We start from the raw sequence: 13,982 nt of genomic DNA on the forward strand, positions 1-13,982 counted from the left end.
CAAAGGGGGCCTCAGCCCAGTGACTGCCTGGCCTGTACGTCTCCATGAGCCTGGCAGTGGAAAGGGCAGTGTCCCACTGGTGTGTGCTGAAGGGGAGCTGCTTGCCTACCTGCCAACCAAATAGAGTTATAGGGCTTGCGGTGTGGAAAGAGGAGGCAAAATGAATTCATGGGGATGATTTAAAATGTGTGAAAAGAGTGGTAAAATGACGGGGCCAGGGCCTTCTGCAGGCTGGCCGCAAGGTGGGTAAGCCCTTGCCCCAGGTTCTTGTCTCAGCTCTTATTGACTCTCCCTTAAGCCCTTATTCAAGTTGCTTTTCAGAGTCTCCTATGGCTTAGTGCCTTGCAGTGGGACTGCCTTTGCTGTGTCTCCAGCCCTTGGATGTCCCTGGGCATGGAGAGCAGTGGCAGTGCCTGGGCTGGCTGTCCTGAAATTGGTGGGCAGTCACATTGTAGTTGCGCCATCTAGGCGTAAGCAGCTTCCGCCCTGCTTAACCACCCTGCTGCACTGCTCGTCTTCTCTGTGTTGCCTGTTCGCAATTTCTCCATGGCCTTTTGTGTTTGAATTAGCTGAGAAACTAAATCGCACCCAAAGTTGTGGTTTTGAATGATGCTGACTGCCCAGCCTGCCGCCCTACTTGCTGAGGGATTGGGTACATTAACAGGCTGTGTCATGCTTCTCTGGAGCGCCTTCAGCATGCTGGAAGCTGCAGCAATAACACAAAGGTGCTTTCTTTGGGCTGTACTTGCTTTGGAAAGGCATCTGTCATGGCTGTCAACAGCATGACTGTTCAGATGTCTTTAATACCACCTGCTGGCAGGTGCTGTGTGGACAGTCCTGACCAGCTGTTTGTTGAAAATGGGCAAAGTACAGATGACCAGAGGAAAACATGCCCTTTTCCTGAGTTACCGTTCCTGCTGTTACAGCAATGCTCCTAACACTCATTTCTTATATTCTGCTGCTTGGATCTCCTTAGGGTACACATTTGCAGTGGCTCCCCTTTCCCCCTCAGCTATTAAGTCACTGGACCACAGTGATGCAAAAAACTTACTGATCCGGAGCGGTGTTCTGTTCTTGTGCTTGGGGTGAAGTTTCATGAGTCAGCTGAGCTAGCCCAAGAGAAAGATTCCCTCCTCCCATGCCTGATTCTCTTTAGTGCTGGTCCATTTGTGTACCCCTCAGTGAGCCTGGATCAACTCAGTCAGCTGGTAGCCTGTTTGCTTTCCCCCACCCCCGACTAGTTTTTTGCAAAATCAGCAGGACGAAACAGCTCACCATGCAGCAGGAGGTAGGTAGTGAAGGGTGGGCATGGCAGCAGGCTGTGGGATTCGCGTTCACCTCTCTCATGGACCTCACCTTTGGTGCAGCTTTCCGATAGCTTAACGTCTTTTCAAAGTACTGACGGAATAAGAAGATAAGGATAAGGGAGCTATGTGTATTTCTCTTGCAATATCTGGACAGTCCACATCAACCTAAGCCTTATTTTGTTTCTCATTAGAAACAACCAACTTCTGATTTTAGGCTATTCCCAGGTCCCTCGTGGTATCTTGGACCATCATCCAGTTTCTTTGCAATTCCATTGATATCGTTGTTTTCTGTGTTTTGGCAGTGAGTTTCTTAGAGGGGTTTTCTCATTCACCAAGAGCCACCCATTGTGCACCCCTCATCTGGCCAGGCATGTGATCGACCTGCACTGTAGCCTTCTCTCACGTCTGTATTTTAGTAATATACAGGAAACCAGTGTTACTGGTCTAACCTCAGATAGTACGGAGGGAGTTGGGAGGTACAAATGAATCCTAGAGCATCAGGGAGTAGCTTGAATAAAAAGGGAAGAGATTTGGGGTGGGATGTGTTTGATGCAGCTGCAGTTTGTGTGTGGAGGAAACTGCTCCATCTGAGTTAACGGAAGTGAACGTTTTAATCGGGTACAAGCCATGGCTAGAAGTTGCAACGGACATTTCTAAGCACGTATGTAACTGCAACATGCTGGCGTTGAGGTCTTTGGGACACAAACGCTAAGCCGCAGAAGCAAGAACTAGTCATTTTTTTAAAGACAGCAGGATGCTGCTCGTCCACTCCCAGGCCATGAAGCAGAGTCATCTTTCACACCGACTCCTGGGATGTCTTTCCTCTGAACTACCTTTTCAGTGCTAGGGAGAGCTCTGCTGACAGGTCAAGGGTTTACTGTGCTGCTTTCTAATTGCTTGTCTTGACCTGCTCTCTTTGTGTTGCAGCTGGAGCTTCCCAGGTCAAATGGAACAAGAAAAATGCCAACTGTTTAGCAACCAGCCATGATGGGGACGTCCGAATATGGGACAAAAGGGTGAGTTGAGGGTCTCTTGAGCAGCCTGTGCATGTTTCCACTTAATGAATACAGGCATCTCTCCGGTTACAGATAAATACCCAAGGAGAAAAATGCACATCTTCATCTCCCATCTCTCTTATGGGTGGATTTAAAGTAGAGGCACTTGGGAGCCCAGGATATTGAAGAGAGCATATAGCCTCCTTTCCCAGAAATTGTACCCATTAACGTTTTGGCTTTGATTCCACAATACTTAACTATTTTACTGAGTATAAAGTATGGTGCAGGGCTGTACTTGGTGACTGTGGAATTTGTCACTGCCTTTCACAGGACCTTTCCTTCAACTACTCTTACTGAGCTATTAGCCTTTCCCCAGCAGGTGGGTGTTCTACCTCTTGCCCTTGTTGAAGTGTGTCCTTCTACACCAAAGAACTAGACCAAATTTCAGGAGTCCTGTGGTGAGAAGGAAAACATCTCTCCTTGCAGAAACCCAGCACTGCAGTGGAGTACTTGGCAGCTCATCTCTCTAAAATCCATGGTCTGGACTGGCATCCTGACAATGAGTACACACTGGCCACCTCCAGCCAGGACAACTCTGTCAGGGTAAGTGTTGCTTCTGGGCCTCCTACTTGGAAGATGTCAGGATGGTGATGCAAATCCCTTTCTCCTCCTGCTGAAATCTTTAAAAATGCTTGATATTGGCAAGAAGAGGATCAATTTTGTTTGTTTGTGTCTGCCATTCTGTGTGTGTGTGTGTGTGTGTGTTGACCCAGGGGTATGCTCCCAGAGCAAGCAGAGAAGTCATTGGAGGATGGGTGCACATATGCTTGCCATAGTTAATGTAGCTGTGATGATTTGGGCAGTACTGAAGCTGAAAACAACTGCCTCTGCCTGTCACTTGCCAGAGGGGAGCTGGCCACGCATGTCAGAAGAGTCTTCTCCCCAAAATCCAGTGACGCCAAGCCTCAAGCTGATTCCAGCAATTTGGCAGGAGACATACTCCAGCCCCTGAGGTTCCCAAATTTGTGTCAAATTGGGTTATCAATAAGAGACTGCCTGCAAGTATTACTATGCAGGGCCTTTTACCTCAGGGGAAATAGCATGCTTGATATGTCAGCCAGCCTGAGTTCATTCACATTTAGCTAAGCTCAGAGGTGAAACCAATTCATGTGTATTCTAGCAAAGCAAAAGGTTAGATTCTTCATTACAAAATTAACAGTAACAGCAGGGTGGGTCTGCCTCCAGTCTGGACTGGCACATTGGCTAGAAGCCTGCAGGGTACCTTTTCGATTTGAAAGTCCAAGCAGGCTGCCTGTCTCCCCGCTCTAATCACTCAAGCTAAGATCACTGTGACCATGACCCCAAGTCACTCGTTGTCTAAAAGATGCTGCTAGATGCTAATAGCTTGGTATTCATCCTTTGGGGCCATCTCTGCTGTTAATGAATGAGGTTACTAATGATGCTGTGAGCACGCTGGCATGTTTGTGACTCTCTCCTATCTGTGAGTCACATGGAAACTGCAGCCTGAAAGTATAGCCAGCTGACTGGTGCCTTGGCTTGTCTTTTTGCTTTGTTGAAGTTCTGGGATTACCGTCAGCCTCGGAAATACCTCAATATCCTTCCCTGCCAGGTTCCAGTCTGGAAGGCAAGATACACGGTGAGTGAAAATCGCCCACCAGCTGTGCTTGTGCTGTGAGAGTAAATGCGCAAAGGGACATTAAATAAAGAAGAACTGCTGAAGGGCTTCTCACCACTTCTGCTGCCGGACATCGTGAATTTGATTTTGAAATCCCTCTTGGTGCTTGAAAGGCCTAGAAAAGCAATGCCCATGACGGGGCGCTTGGGAGAAAGAATTACTAGCAATGTGAGAGCCCAGGCTTTGGCATAGCCCTCCTGTGGGGGAACCACCCCTGTGCAGGTGGCAATTGCCTTGGACCGCCCCCCCCGCCCCTCCGTCCTTGTTTTGAGCCTGATTCTGTTTAATGCTGAGCTCCGTTAGAGCCCAGGCGTTCTCGTCAATGTGGAAGGGAAAGAATTACAGAAAATGATGATAGCAGTGTGGGACCGTAACTCCCCAGGGCTGACCGAAAGGGTCTTTCTCTCTTAAGCCTTTCAGCAATGGGCTGGTGACAGTGATGGTCCCCCAGCTCCGTCGGGAAAACAGTCTCCTTCTCTGGAACGTCTTTGACTTGAACACACCTGTCCACACGTTTGTGGGGCATGATGACGTGGTGCTGGAGTTCCAATGGAGGAAGCAGAAGGAAGGTGAGTTCAAGGCTGAATGTGCTCTCTCCCCTGTGCTGCTGCCCTTGGCTTGCTGTGGGTGTGTAGGCTTGGCCCCTGACTGCAGTGCTCGTGCTATCACCCTTTGATCCTTCCCTTTCCTTGAAGTACCTCCTATCTGCTTTCCTGGCCTCACGAAATTACAGCTGCTTTGTACTTGTGTGATAGCAGTGGCCGCAGAAACATTACCCTATTGTTTCCATGCTTAAAAAAAACCAAATTTTTTTTGCTAAAAGCAAATCCACTGAATGCCGAGTGGGTCAACAGTGACTCTAATTGCCTCTGCTTTCCTTTGAGTCTATTTTAAATAGATCTTTCAGAATGAATTGTACAAACTATTAGATGGGAACCCTCCCCCTGTTCAGAGCTGCCTGCCTAACCAGCAAACCCCTCACATAAGTGCTTGAGTCAGCAGCCTCAGGCATGTCCTCCACCAGAGCACCAGTGAACCCGCCTTATCTGTGTGCTGGCAAAGGTAGGGAGGGGAGAGCATGGGATACAGAGGCTGCTGTCAGTTCAGTCCTGACTAAATTTTCCAGTGTAGGCAGTTAAATATAGGAAATTCCATATTAGGGGTTGGATAACCACACAGAGCACAGCTTTGTTGCCAGAACCTCAGCTGTCATCGACAAAACAAGCGCGTCTGACTTTGGTGTCCCCTGCGGTACTGCTTTGCAGCGCTCTATGTTAAAGTGCACGAAGCTAATGGGAGAGTCCAGATGAGCAGCGTGTTACCATGTGCCACACACAGCACCACCGGGGTGGCAGGACTCTAGCTCAGTGTTAAGCCCCCAGTTGATTTCCTCTCTGCACTATGGAGCTATCTGTGACTGCAGATTCCTGTACTAGCTCTTAGAGATGTTCAGTAATGTAATCTTCCCTACCCTTGGAGCCTGCACACCAACCAGTTATCAGTGGTGAAGGTGACAGCACTGGACTGGGATTTAGGACAGCTGAGTTCTGGTCCAACTCTTCCAACCAGCTGCTGGGGTAATTAAGTCACTTTTTTCTCTATGCCTTGCCTTTTTTTTTTTTTTTTTTTTTTTTTTGCAAAAGAGGAGAACAGTACAGACATGTTAGTATCTGGAGGCACGGGGTAAGACAGCTTGTGTGAATGTTCAGAGAGGCTAAACCCTAGTTGTGTTGTCTTAGGTAAGTTAACAGATAAATATCCAGGGCTAGTAGTCACGCTCTTAAGCAACGTGAGTCAATCATATGAGCATTCAGAGTCCGCTTTGATGCCGAGACTACCGGTAAAGATAGCTCAAATCAGAGCTCAAATAGAGTCTGCTATGCTGTGCTGAATTAGATAGCCACTGTGTCTCAGCTGAAAGGCGTAGGAAGCAGCTGGGCAGTTGTGAATTCTTAAACTGCGGCAGCTGTTTGACAAGGGAAGCTTTAGCTGTATCACATTGCCTAGACAAACAAGTCCGTGTACCTTTGTGCATTGATAGATAGTATGTGGCTTGATCCATTTCGTTACACCTGAGCTTATCTTGGCAGCATCCAGGTCTTTCAGAAGGAAAAGGGAGAAGGGTAGAACCAGCTGTTCTTAGCTTAAAAATGTATTAAGATGCCTGCATCTTAAAACAGTTATGAACTAGATCATATTTTGACTTTACAGTTGTTTTAAATGTAAATCCATTTCTCAGCTGTTATTTCTTCTGTTCAAATAGGTGGTGTAATAGATGTTGTTCATTCCAGATTTGAAAGCTGACATCACATTCATTATTTTTTCCATTGTGCTTTTCATCTGTAAACCATACCCCATTTAGAGGTGAGGTAACTGTGGCACAGGGAGGGCTGATGCATGTAAGTCAGTACAAAGCAGAGCAGGACTCGAGTTCTGCCTTCCCATTTGATGCCTTGTTCACTGGACCTCCCTGATGGCTTGCTGCAGCTTGTTTACACCAAATGCAGGGTTGAGATAATGTGTTTTCATCTGGATCCATAGGTTGTTTCTGTTCTTTTAAGGTTCTAAAGACTACCAGCTGGTTACGTGGTCCCGTGATCAGACTCTGCGGATGTGGCGGATTGACTCTCAACTGCAGAGGGTATGTAAACGCATCTGTTAAATTGTAGACAGATATCTTGCAGGATGAATTCACCTCCCTTTCTTTGCACTCCTGGTCACTCCTGTATCCTAGAACTGCAGACAGAGCAGCCAGCTTCCTCCTCAGCTCCAGCCCAGCTCTGTGCTTGAGGCTTCTTTGTGTCTGTCTCTCGAAAGCTTCTGCGGAAGTACAAGGCTGCTTGGTGGTGTAACAGTGAGTGGGCAAGTCCTTCAGGAAAGGGGGAGAGCAGTTACTGTCTGCATGGCCTCTGAAGATGCCACCTCCATGGCTGAAGGACTCTATGACTCTTTTTGGGGCATTCCAGGTATCAGATAAATGCAGAGATAGTGCCCTCTGCTTCCCCCCTTGTTTCCATTGGTTCTTGGCCCTGGTGCAGGCAGTGTGAATCCTGTTGTTGTGCTGTCTGGCAGCAATTACAAATTGGCTAATGTGGTTACTAGAACAGCTATGCTGGGTCAGACCAAAGGTTCATATAGCCAAGGTGGCCTGTATTGGCCCATCTATCTCATCTGCAGCTGTGGATATCTTGGAACAGAATAAGAATGAGGCAAGTGTGTAGTGACACTTCTCTCAAATACCCTCCCAGCCTCCAGTAGCTTGCAGCTTAGAGGTTTCCTAAGCCTTCTGTCTTTGTATTTGGTAGAGTTTGGTGGACTTCTCTTCCATAGACTCGTCCCATCTTTCCTTCAGCCTGTGTAAATTTTTTTTTATCTTAAACATCCTGCAACAAGGAGTTTCATAGCTTGTCTGCATGTTGTGTGGAAGAAACAGCTCCTTTCATTTGGTGGGTTTTGTTTTGTTTTGTTTTTCTACCTGTTAGTTTCATTTGATACATCCTAGTTCATATATTGGAAGAAGAAATGGGCAGCCAATCCTGTACCATCCTGTCTGTGCTACTCTTCATTCTGTAGATCTCCATCATATCCCTCAGCTTCCTCCTTTTCAAAGTCAAAAGGTCTTAGCTTCATCCCTTGTACAGGAACTCTGGTTTTTCTTGTTGCCTTTCTTGACCTTTTTCCAATGCCACTATATCCATTTTGGGATGGAAATCAGAACTTTGTTCGTTGTTTCTTCCCAAAGAATTCTGAACATTCAGTTTGCTTTTTAGATCATTGGGCATAATTTGATGAAAACATCAGCTTAGTTTGACCTCTACATCTCAGTCAGAACTTGCCATTTTTCCCTGTATACATTGCTTTATATGCATCTGTATTGAAATTCTTCCTCCGTTTTAAATGCAGTCACTCTTATAAGGTCCTTCTGTGATTGTTTGCGGTCAGCCACTCTCATCAGTACCCTAAATTACTTGGTGCATCAGCAAACTTGGTCACGTCACTATTCACCTCCTATTGCAGGTTTTTAATGAATATGTTGAGAAGCATGTGTCCCAGCACAGATCCTGCAGGAGTCCTGCAGGTCTGTAACCTACCTCCCCTGTGAAAAATAACTCTTTATTCCTAGCTGATATATTTGTACCAATTACTTTTCTATCCTTAAACCAACTGTTTATCTGTGTCGGAGCCTTAACTCTTCCTCTGCCCTGCCTCTCCACCCCAGTTTTTGTTCTTTGTCTTTGTCTCAGCCAAACTACACGCATGATGGTATGATGCCTGTGACCAAGGCTGTACTTTGCTATGTCACAATTTTACTCTTTCTTCTCCCTAACCTTGTTCTCCTCATCCTCCCTGTTTTCTTGTGCTGAACTTGAAACACAAGTTTTTGTGGTCTCTCTCTTTTTGAGACCGTATCTAGAGTGCTGGGCCCTTAGTATGTATCTGGGCCTCTAGATCTTATTGGACTGTAAATATCAAAATGAAAAGCATGCTACTATCGTATCTGTTCAAAAAAATGAAACAGGTTTTGACACACACTAATTCAAGTAATTACAAAAGGCAAATCAGCTTTAGTTTAGATTAAAGTAGAACCTCTGCTGTCCTAACTGGTCTTGTCAATTGAGGGGCTTTGTAAGTGAGCAGGAGAATTTGCAGACCATCTGAGGTGACAGAGATGAGGAGGCTGGAAAGTGGAAAATAACCTGTCTTTGTCACAGAAACTGTGCCAAGGTCTTAAAGCCATGACTGTTGCATGGACAGACCTACCTTGCAAATCCGGCTCCCTGGAGAAGTGAGTTATTTGATGAGGGCTCTTCCTGCAGTTTGGTTTCTGTTGTGCAGCGTGTGTCTGTGCTTGTTCTTTTCAGCTGTGTGCTAATGATATCCTGGATGGAGTTGATGAGCTCATCGATGGGATTTCTCTTCTGCCAGAGCCAGACAAGACCCTTCACCCCCAGGACTCGGAGCCCCAACATAACTCTGGACACGGCGATGAGGAAGGTGAGGCAAGTGATGGCTTGTGGAACTTCACCCACCAGCTCTTTCAGTGTTGGGAACAAGATGCATCTTGGCAAAGAAAATAACACTCTAGGCAAAGCACAAATTGATGCTGTTTCAGGGGTTAATGGATACCGTGTCTGGGAGGAGGGAGAGCACAAGGGACTTCTCAGGATGGTCCTACCAAAAAGGTTGTTTTTCTCTAACAAGATGATGTTAAACATTCTAGCTATAAATCAAGTCTTTTCCCTGTCACTAGTAGCTTTAGTTTCATTGTCTTTGGGTTGTAGTTGTGTCGTGCTGCTGAAAAAGTTAGATAACCAGAAAATCAATTCTGCCTCTTAAGAATTTAGTTCAATTTAAGCTGAGAAGTAAGCCCCAAGTAGGAAGAGGGTGTATGGATAAGGCACTCTGACACATGCTGGTTACATCACACCTGTATTTAAACATTTCTGTTGCAGTTACTACATGAACTGATAAAAGAAGGATGTGGAGTGGAAGGAATGTCTTTTCCCATCTACTAGAAGCAGTTTGGGGAGGTCTCCCACATTTTTGTTCATTTGTTGATAAGATATGTGGTTGAAGGCTTGCAAAACAGAGGGGGAAGGATGGTATCTCTAGCCTGTGAGTGCCAGACAGTTGGATGGGAATGGGTAGAAGCATTGAATTGGCTTTATGGAAGAGAAAGGGCAAACAGTGAAGCGATGTGAGTGAGGGTTTGTCTAGTTAAAGCTCTGGCCAGGGAAAACATTCAGGATGATGGTGTCTGAAGAACGTAAGTAGGAAAAATGAGGCTCACTCGAGGCCGGAGTAGAAGAGGTTGTAGCAGCTGAGGCCCAAGGTAATGATGCGCATGTGAAAAAGCGCTCTAAAGAGATTTCTGTATCTGATGCTGAGGAAAGGCAAGAAGAATTGGGTGCTCCAGTGCATGTGTGTCAGCCTTGACTTAAATGGACAGTTCCCTTATGCATTGTAGTAGGATGCTACAGTAGACTCCCATGTGGTAGTTTCCCATGGGAAAGCAGAGTAGCTCTCCCTTAGGAGAGAGGCTTGCCAACTAGCTGGATCGAGGTGGAGCAGGTGGTCTAATAACTGTCCTCTGAATAGAAGGAGCCAGCTTCAAGGTGCCTTTGGGAAGGCAGCTCTTCTTAACTGGAAGTTTCCTGCCCAGCAAATCCCAGTGGAGTTCTTCTCTGCTGCCTGTGTGGCAGCAGTACAAATCTCTTCCTAAAAGCTGTCAGTGTCTCTGTACACGTGAGGGTTTTGCAGCACGGCAGCAAGAGCCCTGGTTACCTGCGTTCACCATGCACAGCACTGCCTGGAAGCACAGCATCTCTTGCTCTAGGTGGGAGCCGTAAGAGAAATGTTCTCATTCCACCTGCCGGATCTCTCTTTTTCCATGGGATGGAGTTAACTCTTTCACTTTCCCTGCTGAGGTCACATTCATATGTCCTGTGCGGTCTGGGTTTAGTTCCGTCTCGTAAGGTTTCCTTTGTGGCCAAAGGGAATGAAAATTGCTTTTCTGTAGCAGAGTAGATTTTGCTGCAAATCCTCTGCAGGATCAATGTGCAAGCACGTCCCTAGGTAGGAATTTGAGTCCTTTCTAGCCTAAAACCTGTTGTGGGCTGCTGATGTACACTTAAACACTGCTGTTCACCCTGGAGGTGGCTTCATTTCGGCAGCAGACAAAGTCTCTGTGTTATATTAGTAGAGCACTTTGGGGGATCTTTGTAGCGAGCAGGGCTCTGCAGATAAGTCAGAAAGCCTACCAGCTGGTTTTCAGAATAAAACTCTCCCCACAGGCTGTTGTCTATAAAGGATCCTTAGGAATCTAGACAAATATGTAGGTTTTTGAGGATTTAAAAACTAATTGGAAGGGAATGGGGGAAGAAGAGGAAGGGAGGGCACTTCCCATATTGGGAACCTCAGCGATGGCATTTCAGTGGGTTGTATTGTATCTTGAGCTAGAAATAATCACTGTCTTCTCTGAGAGCCACTGATCTTCTTTTGATCCTTTTTTCAGCACCCTATTGTGAAGTCTATCTAAGCAATATAATAAAAACACAAATAGGAATGAGGGAGCTAAGCATCCTACCCAGTCAAATCAGAAGCCAGCTGGGCAGCAATAAAGCTAGATATGTTTGTCGCAGCAGCAAAGTTGGTAACTTTCAGGTAAACTCTTGTAAAAGGACAACTTCTTGTACTCCCCCCGGGAATAATCTGTAAAATATCAAGGAAGAGCATGACAGCTGAATAAATGGGACTTTCCTTGTGTCCTTGGAGCTATCATCAAAGGCTGCTTTTGGCCTCCTTAGGAAAGGGTGCCACAGCCAAAGCCCCTTCAGGATGAGGTGTCCCTGCCCTAATGGGGATATACAGCAGGAGTCAAGGCAAGCTAGGCGCAATAATAGGCAGAGAGCAATTATTCTGAAACTCAGTAAATAATTCCTTGTGTCCTGCAGGACTTGCCTCGCTGTTTTAGTGTACCCTGACTTTGAGGGGGTTTTTGTCCTCCTGAAAACCTGCGTTAGGAGAACTTGTCAGGTAGACTCAGTGTTTAGATGGGTGTGGAAAGATTGTTCACTAGATTGCTTTGCAGCATTACATGCAAACTGCTGCTACAAATGAATTAAGCCTCTCCTAGGGCCGGAAACATCCTCTTCTCTCTTCTGAAACCTTATTCATTAGATCGATTTGCAAGCACTTTCTGAAAGCCAAGATCAGTGGGGTGTGAATCCCGAAGACCAGAGCTCCTCCTGGAGAGTGCTTTGGCAGCAGTTTCTTTCCTGCTAGACCAAGAGGCTGCAGTTCAGTTGTTTGTGACTCTGGCAGTACTGCATGAAGAGGAGAAGGTTTCTCCTTCTCCTAAGTAGAGACAGACCATTTAGGGCCATGCAGGCTTCAGACAGCTTCTGCAGCCTTCCTGGGAAACCAATGTGCAGCCAGATTTGCTTCTTCAAAGAGCAAGGCTTCGCAGCCTTCCACTGAACAACAGCTGTGACTGTCTAGCTTGCAGGTCTTTCTCTGGTAAAACTCATACCTCCATGTGTCTAAAGAGCAGAGGAAAAGCTGTTCTCTTGGCTGCCTCCTGGTGTTGCATGCTGAAGGATCATTTATTATACCTTGTCTCAGCCTGTACTCCATCTTTCTTGTCAGCCTTAAAAGAAGATTTCTTGAATGACCTCCTGGTAGGAAAGAAAACAGACCAGCTGGGACTGCCTCAAACACTGCAGCAGGAGTTTTCACTGATCAACGTGCAGATCCGAAATGTCAATGTAGAGGTAGAGAGTTTTCTTTTGCTGGCTTAGTAGGAGGGGGATGTGGGTGGGCTGGCTCGTCAGAGCTTTTTGAGGGGAACCTCTTTGCTGTACAGTGACTGTTGGCTGTAAACAAGATTTATTTTGGGCTATAGAGATCCTCTTGGCCAGGGGTAATAAGAAAGAGTTTAATCCCAGACACCGGAGGTGAGGGAAGTATTTCGGCATGGTAAGTACACTGGCTCTTGTCCGAAGAAAGCTGGACCGTGTTTTCCTCTCTGTTTAGACTCCAGAATGGAAAGTGAATTGTTCCAGTATGTGCAGATCATCTAGTTTCAATTTCTTCTGAGCTCAGTCTGCTGAGCCCTCCCTGTCCTCAGTTTTGGCATCTCCCTTGCACAGCAAACCCTCCTCTGTGCATGGAAGCTTTTGACTGGAGACACAGCGCTGTTCTGGGGTGGGAAACTTGAGGCAGCCGCCTGTCTCCCTCCCTGCTCTATCCGATTTTACAGCTCATGGCATGCTCCTGATGCAACTTTTGAATCAGTGGTTTATGAACTTATGTGCAGCTTATTAGTGCTCCTCTGGGCCTGGAGCTCGCCACGGCCCAGTGAAGTGGGCTGGGGTGCCATGGCTGTTGGGAATGGAGCCTGATGCCTGCCACAGCCCCCTCAGCAGGCTGGGCTGGCTATAGTCTCCAGATGGTTGGTTGCTGGACTGGCAGTTTGCTGGCGAACACTGGCGCTGTCTCTGCCTGGTGTTTTTGCTGTCACTGTGTTCACTGCCCTTGAGAACAGCATGACTTCATCTTATGGGTGTGTAGAGGAATCAGCCCCTCAGCATGCATTTAAGCTACTATAAATTTGAAGGTCCTTGGAGATCTAACTACAGAGCATTGTTTTTCTTCACACAGATGGATGCAGTGAATCGTAGCTGCACAGTGTCAGTGCATTGCGGCAATCACAGAGTCAGGATGCTGGTGATGTTCCCTGTGCAATATCCCAATAATGCTGCGCCATCCTTCCAGTTCATCAACCCGACCTCGATCACAGCTTCAATGAAGGCAAAGCTGCTGAAGGTGTGTGGGGAGTGTATGCAGGCTGTATAAATATGCACAGGCTAGACACTTGACATCTAGACTTCTGGCATAGTAAAACGTTTGGCCTCCCAAACACACAGGTGGGCTGCTGAAGGCATACTGCAGAGCACTGCTTGAACTGTTATATTGTGGAACTTCTAGGTTGAGTCTTTGTTGGCCTTGCAGCCCAGCATTTGTGTTTCTCAACTGATGCTTTTTGAACACGTGCTCTCCAGTGCTGCTGTCTTCCTCTTGGTGATCTGTATTGCCTGAGGATCCCTAACAGCTGCCTCCTCATGCGGCTACATCCAACCATTATAGATAAAAAAAAAAAAAAAAAAAAAAGCTCAGCACTCTGCTGCAGAAGGATATTTCTGAGCTTGGATGTTGATTCCTGTACTCCCTTTTCATAGACTGCTTTTAAAATGTGGGGATTTTTTACATGGGTCCTGTTAATTCCAGACCAGGTGTTTGATCATCTGGTGCAGGAAGTCCTATTGCTGCTGAAATCCCCTGTCCAGCAGCAAGAGCTGCCATCCCTTGCCTCTCCTATAATAGTACTAGGAGCACACCTAGCACCTCTAGTTACCCTAGAACTGGGGAGAATGGGTGAAGCGGTGAGCTCTCCCTTCATGTAAAACAGATAAGGGCAGTGAG

The 13,982-nt window shown here is 46.6% G+C and overlaps 1 protein-coding gene across 7 annotated transcripts in view; it reads left to right on the forward strand.

Moving 5' to 3' along the window:
• The window catches only part of WDR59 (WD repeat domain 59), a 54,106-nt gene that overhangs the window by 14,994 nt on the left and 25,130 nt on the right, over positions 1–13,982 (forward strand). For all 7 annotated transcript variants that reach the window (XM_068956421.1, XM_068956423.1, XM_068956420.1 and 4 more), the window contains 8 exons: positions 2,235–2,323; positions 2,789–2,905; positions 3,882–3,959; positions 4,411–4,567; positions 6,560–6,639; positions 8,861–8,993; positions 12,147–12,271; positions 13,161–13,325. In XM_068956421.1, the coding sequence (XP_068812522.1) occupies positions 2,235–2,323; positions 2,789–2,905; positions 3,882–3,959; positions 4,411–4,567; positions 6,560–6,639; positions 8,861–8,993; positions 12,147–12,271; positions 13,161–13,325 (944 nt within the window). The remainder of the gene's footprint in view (positions 1–2,234; positions 2,324–2,788; positions 2,906–3,881; positions 3,960–4,410; positions 4,568–6,559; positions 6,640–8,860; positions 8,994–12,146; positions 12,272–13,160; positions 13,326–13,982) is intronic.

This window comes from Struthio camelus, chromosome 10 (assembly GCF_040807025.1).
Source record: "Struthio camelus isolate bStrCam1 chromosome 10, bStrCam1.hap1, whole genome shotgun sequence".
NCBI classification, from domain to species: Eukaryota; Metazoa; Chordata; class Aves; order Struthioniformes; family Struthionidae; genus Struthio; species Struthio camelus.